This window comes from Labeo rohita, chromosome 1, assembly GCF_022985175.1.
Source record: "Labeo rohita strain BAU-BD-2019 chromosome 1, IGBB_LRoh.1.0, whole genome shotgun sequence".
NCBI lineage: Eukaryota > Metazoa > Chordata > Actinopteri > Cypriniformes > Cyprinidae > Labeo > Labeo rohita.
Window position 1 is genome coordinate 34452767 of NC_066869.1, and position 13347 is coordinate 34466113.

Consider the following 13347-nt stretch of genomic DNA (forward strand, 5'->3'; position numbering starts at 1 on the left):
AAAGAATTTGAGATTTCATTGATTTGAAGTTTTTATTTTCAATTTGAACATCCATTTATCATGTTTCTTGTCTGAACAGTCAAATTACAGTACAATCATAGTGCGCTAGTTACAGAAGTGCACATCTGACCATGTAAAGCACAGCACAGGACAGAGATGACACATGAAAACACCAGAACAAAAGACACACAACACATAATGATTTATAATCTCTATTCCATCATCCGACATAAATAACTGACTCATAAATTACTGACTGTAATGTTAATAAAAAAAAAAAAATTAAGATGAAGTGAGATGCTGGAATTGATGAATTATATAATACTCATGCAGAGCTTTGTGTCAAATCGATGAATATTCATTAGAATAAATACTTGATCAAAAAGAAAGAAAAAGAGAAAGATCAAGTTTTAATGAAAACCATGACTGGTATATTCTTCTCTGAGCTTTATGATTATGCCAAAGAGATGGTGTAGCTGCATAGATACTGTACACTGCAGGGCTCGACAATTATGATGGCCTGAGGCCAGTGTGAGGGCTTCGGGGCAGTTGACAGGACTGTCACTTACCCTACTTACTTATTGGGTCATGTGTTCTGTGATGTATTTAACAGTATTCCTGCAAAATCCTCCTAAAATCAGTAATATTGTGAAAAATTTTTACTATTTAAAATAACTGTTTTCTATGTAATTTATTTGTGTGATCAAAGCAAAATTTTCAGCATCATTACTCCAGTCTTCAGGGTCACATGATCCTTCAGAAATCATTCTAACATGCTGATTTGCTGTTCAAGAAACATTTATTATTATTATTGTCAATATTTAAAACAATTGTGTACATTTTTTCAGGATTCTTTGATGAACAGAAAGATCCAAAGATCAGCATTTATCTGAAAGCTTTTGTAACATTAACATGTAACATTTTTGGGAAAGAAATAATAGAAATTCATATTTTTATTTAGCAATAATAAAGACATTTAATATGTTACAAAAGATTTCTATTTCAGACATATGCTGATCTTCTGAACTTTCTATTCATCAAAGAAAGCTACTTATTCTACTAAGCTGTTTTCAACATAATAATAATAATAATAATAAAAAAACTCTTTTGGAGCAACAAATCAGAATATTAGAATGATTCTGAAGGATCATATGACTGTAGTAATGATGATAAAAATTCAGCTTTGAAATCACAGGAATAAATTACATTTTTAAATATATTCAAATAGAAAACAGTCATTTTAAATAGTAAAAACATTTCAAAATGTTACAGTTTTGCTGTACTTTGGATCAAATAAACGCAGGCTTGATGAGCAGAATAGACTTCTTTAAAAACACTAATCTCTGGATAGTAGTTTATTAATAATTTAATCAGTTAGATTAATAATTTAATGATGAGTTTAATGACGCTCAAGAAACATTTCTTACTAGCAATTTTGAAAATAACTTTATTTATTTGTCTGTTTGTGTGTTTAGTTGAAACTGTTTTGATAAATAGAAAGTTAAAAAAAAAACAGCACTTGTTTTTATTTTTAAAATTTTAGTTTTTTAAATAATTAAATACATAAAAATACTGGAAATACTGTGAAAATAATGTTCAGGGAAAGTTGAAATCTGAACTAGTAGCCTGACGGGGCCAGCCAAAAAAAAAAAAATAAAACAATTGTTTTTGTTGAGCCCTGTAATGCGTCATGTACAGTACAACTTGACTGAAAACATCAGAGAAAAATATATTCTAAGAAATCACAACTCTGTTAAAAAACATACATACAAACTAATGCTAGTTAGCAAAAAAGATATGTAAAACATCATATCATATACTAATACAAAACTTTACATCCCTACGTAATATATTGCATGTGTAGTTTTCTTTTTGTGAGGTGTGTTTGAAATCCACACCCAGAGTTGTACCACAGACAAACACATACAACATCTATACACACATACAATCACACATTACAGATCTCTCACAGAATTCACCTCTCTGTGAAATATACTGAGGATGTATAAGAAGACAGACAGGAAGAGTGTAATGAACAGGGTTAACATACCCAGACTGGAGTTTCCCCTGACTATAGTTATGGTTCTCTCATAGCCACTTGAGGGGATGGAGACATGCTTAGCATCAGCCTCCATCTTGCTGTTCTGAGAGTGGGAATTTGTCTAAAACACAAACAGAGAAAGCATCAGGCATCTTTATTCAGTGAAACGGCCTATTTTCGGTACATGGAAAGCAAAAAGGATCTCTGGAGCTGCTAAGAGCCCTTTTAAACATCTGTCCTACAGCAATGCTTCATTTCCAGTGCTGAAAGTGTTTATTTAGTACACAGGCATCCAGCTCTCGAGAGAGATCCCAGGCGAGTCGGTGCCAGTGAATGTGTGACTGAATGACATTCATAGCAACAAGAACAATCCTCTGATGAGCAATTTCTTGCACTTTTTTTTCAAAGTTGTCAACAGATGATGTCAGATACAGTCCTTGTTGTCAAGACAAGAAATGCAGTTTTCTAATGTTCACTCACTTCTTCCAAATCCTGACCTGAAGTATCCAAACCGGAACATAGCTAAGGTCCAAAATAACCTCTTGCCAAAGGTCAAATGCAAGTAAAAATGCATTTATTTTTGAACGATTTTCAACATTTAAACAGAAGTCTCCTATGCTCACTAGGGCTGCATTTACTTGATCAAATACAGTAAAAAAGCAGCTATTATTGCTTCAAAATGTAATAAGTCATTGGTAATTTTACGGTTTCTTAACTAGTTGCTTATTAGCATGCATATTACTAGAATATTAGCCATTTATTAGTACTAACTAAGTACATATTAATGCCTTATTCTGCATGACCTTATTCTACATCCCTAATCCTACCCAATACCTAAACTTAACAACTATATTACTAACTATTAATAAGCAGCAAATTAGGAATTTATTGAGGGAAAAATCATAGTTACTAGTGAATAAGTGTTCCCTATTCTAAAGTGTTACCAAATTATTAAACAAATTGTCAAATAGAAAACTGATTAGAAAAATTTTCAGTCATTACTCCAGTCTTAAATCATTCTAATATGCTGATTGGGTGCTCAGGAAACATTTTTTATTATTATCAATGCTGAACAGTTGTGCTTCTTAATACTTTTGAGGAAACTGATTTTTTTTTTTTTTTTTTTTTTTAGAAATGAATTTACATTGCCAGTCAAAAGTTTTTGAACAGTAGATTGTTTTTTTAAATGTTAAAAAATGTTGAAATATTTGTACAATTTAAAATAACTGCTTTCTATTTGAATATATTTTAAAATGCAATTTATTGCTGTGATCAAACTAAGTTTTCAGCATCATTACTCCAGTCTTCAGTGTAACATGATCCTTCAGAAATCATTCTAATATGCTGATGTACTGTTCAAGAAACTTTTTTTTATAATTATTATCATCAATATTTAAAACAGTTAAGTAAGTTTTTTCAGGATTCTTTGATGAATAGAAAGATAAGCATTTATCTGATCACTATACCATTCAAAGTCAGTACATATATATAGACATACATACATACATACATATATATATATATATATATATATATATATGCTTTAAGATGCTTTAAAGGAGAAGTCCACTTCCAATTCACGTATATGTACTCACTCCCTTGTCATCCAAGATGTTCATGTCTTTCTTGAACATGCAAAAAAGATCAAACACCCTTAAAAAAAAAGGTAAAACAGCGATATAGGACGATTTTAAAGTTGAGGGAGAACATGAGATGGGAGTTTTTCGACATACCCTAACTGTCATGAACCAGAACAAAAACAGTCCGAGCAGAGTAAGACAAGACGAGCGTTTGGCATTAAAAGGTATATAAATTGTATTATTTTTATAAAAATAACCAATCGTTTCATCAGATAAGACCTTTCTTCCTCGGCTGGGGGTGAGTAAATTATTTGTAAATTGTTGTTCTAGAAGTGGAGTTCTCCTTTAAGTTGATCAAAAGTGATGATAAAGACATTTATAATGTTACAAAAGATTTCTATTTCAAATAAATTCTGTTCTTCTGATCTTTCTATTCATCAGAGACCTGAAAAAAAATCTACTCAGCTCTTTTCAACATAATTAATGTTTTTTGAGCAGCAAATCAGAATAGTAGAATGATTTCTGAAGGATCATGTGACTGGAGTAATGATGCTAAAAATTCAGCTTTGAAATCACAGGAATTAATTACATTTTAAAATATGTTCAAATAGAAAGCAGTTGTTTTAAATAGTAAAAATATTTCCAAAATGTTACTGTTTTTGCTGTATTTTGGATCACAACCTTTGACTGGTAGGTAGTGTAGTGTAATGCTGTTCTATAAATATATTATTGTTAATTTTTAATTTATGTTTGTTCATTAAAAAAAACATTTATACAACCTGACATAGAATAGTATATGCAGAAATGGACGTTAGCCCAGATGAATAAATATCATATAACCATCATGTTAGCTTCAGAATCTTACTGTAAAGTGTCTGGTAACAGATAAGTGGAATAATGTGCAGTGTTTATCACCAATATGCAGATGAATAAACAGATGTACAACAAAAAAAACTGCAAAATACATGAAATTCTACAAACAATTTTTTCACCACTGGCAGACGTGACAAAAAAGTTAATAATATACATCAGTGCAGACAATAACAATAATAACAAGACCAAATGAACGAGTACTGTACACACTTGCGGTCCGGAGTAAACCAAAACCCTCATGTGAATAAGAGATGATGTCACACAAATCCTGTCAACAAATATCCTCCCCAGTTAAACCCTGGCAGCTAGAATGACCACACTAAATTAGGTCAGTGGAAAAAAAAAAACACTTTCTCTTTCGCCTACTAACTGCTTGAGTGCAGCTTGTTCAAAACAACCACTGTTTACAAAATCGACTGCTGTAGGAACCCACGAAAGTATATCATTTTGAAATAGGAAATCTAAACTTTACACTGTGCTGTAAACAAACAACCAATCGGGTTTAAGCTTGAAAAACAAATGTCAAGAGTCTGTGAAAAGAAGTTGGTTCATGTAGCTCAGATGTTACTGCACCACAGCACTATTACGAAACAGATCACATTAGTATTAAAGCAGGTAAAGCAATATGTAGCCTACCTGCAAAGTGCCGTGCTGGTTGTTATGTTCTGAGTGGCTGTTGCCTGTTATATCAGCTCCTGTGTCCTGAATGTCATTTTCCTGTCAATGACAATGTTGTATTAAATCTTCTACTCAGAACTCCTGTCCTACTTCTCTCTTTATCTGGACACAATCTCATACGCACTCGACAGACTCTTAACTTTGCAAGAAAAAGTAAAAAACAAGTTCCCAGCACTAGCTAAACCATGAGTCGTGGGACACATAAACACAAACGCACCACTTGTTTTAGAAGGCTGGTGTTAGAATTCAAGATACATTAATTATTGAAAGATTCCAGTAACCAGAGACTCATGAGCCACAGTTAGCGAGACCCAGCTCACAACAAAGACCACCATCAAACTAAAGTGGATCTACACTAATAAAACTGTAAAATAACACCCATAAAGGCCAAAGACATTAAACTGACTTGGAATATACAAACTGACAGAGGCAACGCAATGAGATATTCTAAACAAAAATGTTCACATAGTGTGCAATGAGCATCCTGGAGTCTTACAAAATAAACTAACATAAAACACAATTTGAATCGTCTACTAGCAATGTGCAGCAGTGCATACATGTACTGTAGGAAAATTGTCAAAATGGCTAAATCACGTTTAATATTGAACTATATATATTTTAAATACACACAATTAAAAAAAAAAACATGGGTTTACAGCCCATTGTACTGTAGCTAACCACCCTGGACGTGGACCAAAGAGCAAAATTAATGAACAATTACAACGAACGATTGTTTGAATGGTGGATAAAGAACCCCGATTAACTTCCAAACATATTCAAGGTAAAAAAAACAAAACAAAACACTATATATATATATAGTATATATACATACATATATATATATATATATATATATATATATAAAATGTAAAATTTAAATAAAAAATAATGAAAAAATAAATGTCTGAATCTGAATATTTTTGCAGCAATCCTAGCTTTATTGGAATGAACCCCAAAATAATAATAACAAACAAAACATTTTCATCTCAAGTAAGAATATTTAACCTGTTTTTGGCCAAAAATATAAAAAAAGAAAATGCAACACTTCTCTCAGAAAATTATTCCAGTTGCAAATGTTTTGGTATTCACACGCTTTTTGTTTGCACTGCAACAACACAAAAAAACAGAGAAGAAAAGTCAAACTTGATAAAATTTCAACCAGAACTCAAAAATGGACTGGACAAAATTATTGGCACATTGTTAAAATTGTAATTGAAATAATAGTTTTTCAAGCACCTGATGCTCCTGTAATTTTCTATATAGACACACCTGTGGGAACTAACAGGTGTGGCCAATATAGTAATCACACTTTCAACTAGTTAAAATGGAGAAAAGTTGACTTAACCTTTGTGTTGTGTGTCACACTGAGCATGGAAAAAAAAAGTGTAAAGACTTGTCTGTGGATCTGAGAGAAAAAAATGTGGAAAAACACAGACAATCTCAAGGCTACAAGTCCATCTCCAGAGATCTTAATGTTCCTGTGTCACTGTGTGCAATATCATCAAGAGTTTTACAGCCCATGGCACTGTAGCTAACCTCCCTGGATGTGGATGGAAGAGCAAAATTAATGAAAAATTACAACAAACGATTGTTCAAATGGTGGATAAAGAACCCCAATTAACTTCCAAACAAATTCAAGCTGATCTGCAGACACAGGGTACAACAGTGTCAGCTCGCACTATCCGTCGCCATCTGAATGAAAAGGCACGCTATGGTAGGAGACCCAGGAGGACACCACTGCTGACACAAAGGCATAAAAAAGCAAGACTGGAGTTTGCCAAAACGTATGTGACAAAACTACAATCCATCTGGGAGAATGTACTGTGGACAGATGAGACAAAAGTAGAGCTTTTTGGTAAAGGACATCATGGCACTGTTTACAGAAAAAGAAATGAGGCCTTTAAAGAAAAGAACACAGTCCCTACAGTCAAACATGGTGGAAGTTCAAAGATGTTTTGGGGTTGCTTTGCTGCTTCTGGCACTGGATGCCTTGACTGTGTGAACGGTATTGTGAAATCTGATGATTATCAAAGAATTTTGGGGCGCAACGTAGTTAGTGTGAGAAAGCTGCGTCTCCACCAGAGGTCATGGGTCTTCCAGCAGGACAATGACCCGAAAGACACTTCAAAAGCACTCAGAAATGGATACAAACAAAGTGCTGGAGAGTTCTGAAATGGCCAGCAATGAGTCAGACCTGAATCCCACAGCACACCTGTGGAGAGATCTCAAAACAGCAGTTGGGAGAAGGCGTCCTTCAAATCTGAATGACCTGGAGCAGTTTGCAAAAGAACAGTGGTCCAAAATTCCAGTAGAGAGGCGTAAGAAACTCTGAGTTTGTTTGGGTGTAAGAAAGAGGTGGGTTCCAAATATTAAGTTAAGGGTGTCAATAACTATGTCCAGTGCATTTTTTGGGTTCTGTGTGGAATTGTATCAGATTTGACTTTTCTTCTCAGTTTTTTTTATTGTTCCAATGCAAACAAAAAAAATAAATAAATAAAAAATAAACATGTACCAAAATATTTGCAACTGCAACAATTTTCTGAGAGAAGGGTTGCATTTTCTGACAGAATTGCAAGGGTGCCGATATTTTTGGCCATGACTATATATATATATATATATATATATAGTTAACATTAGTTAACTACATTATTAAAATATAACATAACACAATAATAATACATTATTCAAATCCAAAATTTTATCTGTTAACATTAATTAATGAACCCGAGCTAATATTATCTAACAATTTGTTGTTCTTTTATTAATTTGATAAAAGTTAATAATTAATAAAAGTTGTTCTTTTATTAATTAACATTAACAAAGATTTAAAAATACTGTTACAAAATTTATTGCTTATTGTTAGTTAATATTAGATAATGCATTAATTAATGTTAACTAATGAACATTATTGTAAAGTATTACCAAAAAAAATAAATAAATAAATAAACAAAAAGACAAACAATAATATACAGTCAAATGAAAATTTATTCAGACACCTTTAACATTTCTCACATTATCACAGTTTATTCGCTATAGTTTAGAAAACGGTAATAAAATATGACAAGAACTCACAGTTAAACTGTGTCAGAACAAATTCATCTTGATAATGCCATCCTTCTGTTAGACTGTCTCACAAATGAATTAGATTGAATAGCTGTCAGCAGTCAGCTGTTAAATTTAAGTACACAATTAGATAATACCAATTTAGGTCAACCAATTACCAAGCAATGCTTAATTTTGTTCAGTCCGTGGTGTAAAATGTTCGCATTAGCAATAAAAAAAAAAACACTTAAGCAAAACATGGACAGGTCAAAGTGTTTGAATAATTTTTGGTCCTACATTTTTGGATGAATAATTTTTTGGATAAAATATGTCACAGTTTACTTTATTTTGCTGTCCTCACTTACATAAGTGAACTATAGTGTATAGTAAAAAAATATTAAAAAATATATCTGGTGTCTGAATAATTTTTGGTTTGACTGTATGTAACTGTATTAATGGATTTATATGAAAATCTGAGTAAAAGCATTTGAAAAATGACAATACATAATGAAGGTATAGAAATATGTTTCCAAGAATAATAAAACCCCTCAGACATTAAAATGCCTGCAGCTGAAGAAACTATAGTTACTTGAGTAGTCAAAACAGCCATTAGTCACTGACAACTGATGAACATGCTTATCATTACTGCAAATTATACAAGTCAAAGTGGTACACACTGAATTCTCTTCAAATAAATCTTGCCTGACATTTTATAAAGGCCTGGATGACTCACAACTTTCACAGACATACAATATCTTGGATTCTAGATTTCTCCTACACTGCTTAAGATTGTAATTGTTGCTGTCTATCTTGTGAATGTTGCTAATTGTGAAGTGAACTGAGAAATTTACCGGTAAGGGTTTGGTGACTCCGATTCGTACAGTGCCCAGAGCAGTGCTCTTCAGGACATGAACGGCCTGAGCCAGACTCGCATGGCTCAAGTCAGTCCCGTTCACGAACATCAACCGGTCGCCTGGCAACAAGCGGCCATCTCTCTCTGCCAAACCGCCTGCTACAAGAGAGCGGATCACTATCACAGTATGCCCTGGGTTCATGGGGTCCTGAGAGAGTTTGAGAAAGTGACAGCGCAAGAGAGAAAGAGAAGAATAGTAATAAATTAGGAGTCACTGCTGCCATGTTGTAGAGGGATTTCAAACCAACTGGGACTACCCAAACCAACTGATGTGGAGCTCATACTCTGCTGCTCTCTTGTTGTAGTAGTATTGATACACACACACACACCTGGTAGTCTAGTATACTGAATCCCAGGCCAGAATCGCCTTTTTGCAGCTCATAGACTTGAATCTCGTTCTCCCACATGGCCTGATGGGACAGCACAGGAGCTTCTGTCTTCCAGTCATCCTCTCTGCGTGCAAAGAGACCCCCAAATGATTTCTGCTCGGCCTGTGAGAAAAAGCAGACAAGTCAGTATTATTTTGTTAAAATAGTACCGTAATTTTATGAAGGTACGAGAATACTTTTTGAGTGCAAAAGACACACTTTTGAATGCACGTTGAGGACGGACATGGGAGAGAAGAAATTGTTGAATAAAGTTGTTGTTTTTGTTTTCTTTGCATAAAATTAAGGTTGAACCACTGATGTCACATGGACTATTTTAACAATGTCCTTACTACCTTTTTGGGCCCTGCACATGGTAGTTACACTGCTGTCTATGCAGAGTCAGAAAGCGCTCAGATTTCATCAAAAATATCTTCATTTGTGTTCCAAAGATGAACGAAAGAATTTTCATTTTTGGGTGAACTATCCCTTTAAGTACAAGTAGTGCTCACTTAATACAATTAAGCACACAAAGGTAGTGCATTGTTCCTTTTAAATATCATGATGCACAAAGACACAGGAAACCTTTTCATGAAATTCTGCTAGTAGTTCCTTGAGAGTGAGTTGCACGTCGTCATCATCGTCATCATCTTCCTCGCTGATTGTGGGTGGGATGAGACGACTGCAAACCACACAAACATTCACGGGAAGCTCCTTCAGCAAGCTCACAACTTCCTTATGTGTCTCACCAATCAGAGAGAACCCGTTCACCTACAGACAGAACAAACACATCAACTTCGCTTGTTCTGCTGAAATGATCCTCTGGGCTTTTCTACTGACAGGAAGGGCTATTTTTAAGTAGCTGTCATGATTGATATTCATGTGCAGTCAGCACTGAATAAAGTGCTATGCATAGAAAACAGAACGCAGAAAGAAAGATGAGCCGTTCGGTTATTATGCATGCATGTTTTAGCAAGGTTTATGATAAGGGATTACAACAGCGTAATCTATAAACAACAGTATTATCTGTGTGTAATGCTTGTTTGACTTTGAAGTATAACCAAATATAATTTCCATTCATATTATTTTAAGTAAATAAATTTTTGTGTTTGTATGTGTAATGATATGTGAAATATTCTATATGAATTATAATATAATATAATATAATATAATATAAAATGAACCTCTAGCAGTTCGTCTCCAGGCCGAATGATTCCCGTCTGTCCAATTGGACCCTCTGGCAGTATAGAGCAGATATAGTGATGACCTTCTTTAGCCTCCAAACTCACACCAAGACCACTGCTCTCAGAGAATTTCTGTACCTGGGCCACCTGCACACACACACACACACACACACACACACCCCAAAGACAAACATACATACAATGTAAATATAAATGCTTTAAACACAACGCATTAAGAGCCGGGGGGTGAAAACTTTTGAACAGAATAAAGATGTGTCATTTTTCTTAGTTCGCCTAAATATCATATTTTTTTCATTTAGTACTGCCTTTCAGAAGCTACAGAAGATACTTACATGTTTCCCAGAAGACAAAAGTTAAAGGAGAAGTCCACTTCCAAAACAAAGATTCATAAATAATGTACTCAACCCCTTGTCATCCAAGATGTTCATGTCTTTCTTTCTTCAGTCATAAAGAAATTATGTTTTTTGAGGAAAACATTTCACCATTTTTCTCCATATAATGGACTGATATGGTGCCCTGATATTGAACTTCCAAAATGCAGTTTAAATGCAGCTTCAAATGATCCCAAATGCGGTTGTAAACGATCCCAGCTGAGGAAGAAGGGTCTTATATAGCGAAATGATCGGTTGTTTTCATTAAAAAAAATACAATTTAAAAGTCTTTGCAAAGAAACATGCAAAGAAGATTAAACACCTTTAACAAAAAAGGTAAAACAGCGATATAGGACAATTTTGAAGTTGAGGGAGGTCATGAGATGGGAGTTTTTCGACATACCCTAACTGTCATGAAGCGGAAAAAAACAGTCCAGGCAGAGTAATACAAGATGAGCGATTGACATTAAAAAGTATATAAATTGTATTATTTTTATGAAAATAACAAAATTGGGGCACCATATCAGTCCACTATATGGAGAAAAATGCTGAAATGAAATTTCTTTACGACTGAAGAAAGAAAGACATGAACATCTTGGATGACAACGGGGTGAGTACATTATATGTCTTTGTTTTGGAAGTGGACTTCTCCTTTAAATTTACCCTGATCTTCAATTTTTTTACCCCCCAGCTGCATCTTGTTTCCTTCTGAAGCATCAGTAAGATTTTGAACCTTCTGTAATAGTTGCATATGAGTCCCTCAGTTGTCCTCAGTGACAAAAGATGGATCTTAAAATCATACAGTCAATGTTGGAAAGGGTTCAAATACCCTTAAAGGATTTTTCTGAAGAACAGCAGGACAAACAAGAGACTCATGAACAACTATCACTAAACAAACAAACACAGCTGTGTTGTTTACATATAGTCTTGTGGACTATATGTAAACGTCTTTTATGTGAAATATCTTATTCAAGTCAGAGCTAAATAAAAAATAACATGCATTTTGAATGATCTCTCTTATTTTGGTAAAACAATTAACATTTTGGAGATTCTGCAAAGTGTATGTAAACTTTTGACCTCAACTGTATATATAGATATATAAATATACAGTAGACATGGACATACATAAAAAACAGGCATATATAGAGACGCATACTGACATAAACATATGCTGACACACACTCTCAAATCTCAGCCATGGAAAGTAACTGTCAGCTAAACAGGAGAGAATACAGATGAGACGCACCATGACTTCATATTGGGCACCCAGTTTGCTTTGCCACTTCTCCTTCAATATTTCCTCCTCTTCATCAGACAGCTTGCAAACTAAAACAAAATTTCCAAACAACAGACAGCTAATAAATAAATGACAACATGACTGAGGAGAAGACTAGACTAGAAAAGACAATGTATGTTTTCATCAGTTACACTGTGAAAGAGTCAGAATTTCTTTTTCACATTTTAGTTATATCTACATTAGAAATAATCAAGCAAACTGAAGAAATCTTAAAGGAATATTCTTTGTTATTTACAGTTTAATGTCTATGGACAGTATTTGTGACATGCTGTTGATTACACTTGATTGCATAGCAGAAACAAATTGTAAATGTAAATAATAATATGCTTATAATTTAATGATGTACAGTTAGGAAAGCAAAATAAATATAATTATCAACTTTTGATTAAATGCTTGTCAAATTCAAACAGTATTTTGGCATAAAAGCTAGAAAAGACATTATAGCTAAACTACAGATGGTGATTAAACAGCTGTCAAAGTGAACAAAAATATTCAAGATAAAAAAAAATATAGCCCAGACTACATTAAACACAAGACAAAGGATTAGTTCTCCGAAAAATGAAAAGTTGCTGAAAATTCACTGACTCTCAGGCCATCCAAGATGTAGATGAGTTTGTTTCTTCATTGGAACAGATTTAGAGAAATTTAACATTACATTACTTGCTTGACAAGGGATCCTCTTCAGTGAATGGGTGCCGTCAGAATGAGAGCCCAAACAGCTGATAAAAACATCATAATAATCCATAATAGATGGACTGGAGTCATGCTGTAGATTATTATGATGTTTTTATCAGCTGTTTGAACTCTCATTCTGATGGCACCCATTCACTGAAGAGGATCCATTGGTGAGCAAGTGACGTAACACAAAATTTCTATTAGATTAAAATGAAAAAAATCCACATTATTTTATAGATATTTTGGACTATAGGGGGCACCACTATTTCTGTGGACGTCAAATTGGTTAGCTACCGACGCTACCTGT

At 33.8% G+C, this 13347-nt stretch overlaps 1 protein-coding gene across 1 annotated transcript in view; it reads right to left on the bottom strand.

Annotated features, from left to right (window-relative positions):
* Nucleotides 1-13347, bottom strand: part of si:dkey-92j12.5 (multiple PDZ domain protein) — a 60664-nt gene that overhangs the window by 26462 nt on the left and 20855 nt on the right. The window contains exons 14-20 of the mRNA XM_051124287.1: nucleotides 12315-12394; nucleotides 10677-10823; nucleotides 10078-10263; nucleotides 9457-9618; nucleotides 9066-9275; nucleotides 5131-5211; nucleotides 2051-2162 (exon numbers count right to left, since the gene is read on the bottom strand). Of these exons, the coding sequence (XP_050980244.1) occupies nucleotides 2051-2162; nucleotides 5131-5211; nucleotides 9066-9275; nucleotides 9457-9618; nucleotides 10078-10263; nucleotides 10677-10823; nucleotides 12315-12394 (978 nt within the window). The remainder of the gene's footprint in view (nucleotides 1-2050; nucleotides 2163-5130; nucleotides 5212-9065; nucleotides 9276-9456; nucleotides 9619-10077; nucleotides 10264-10676; nucleotides 10824-12314; nucleotides 12395-13347) is intronic.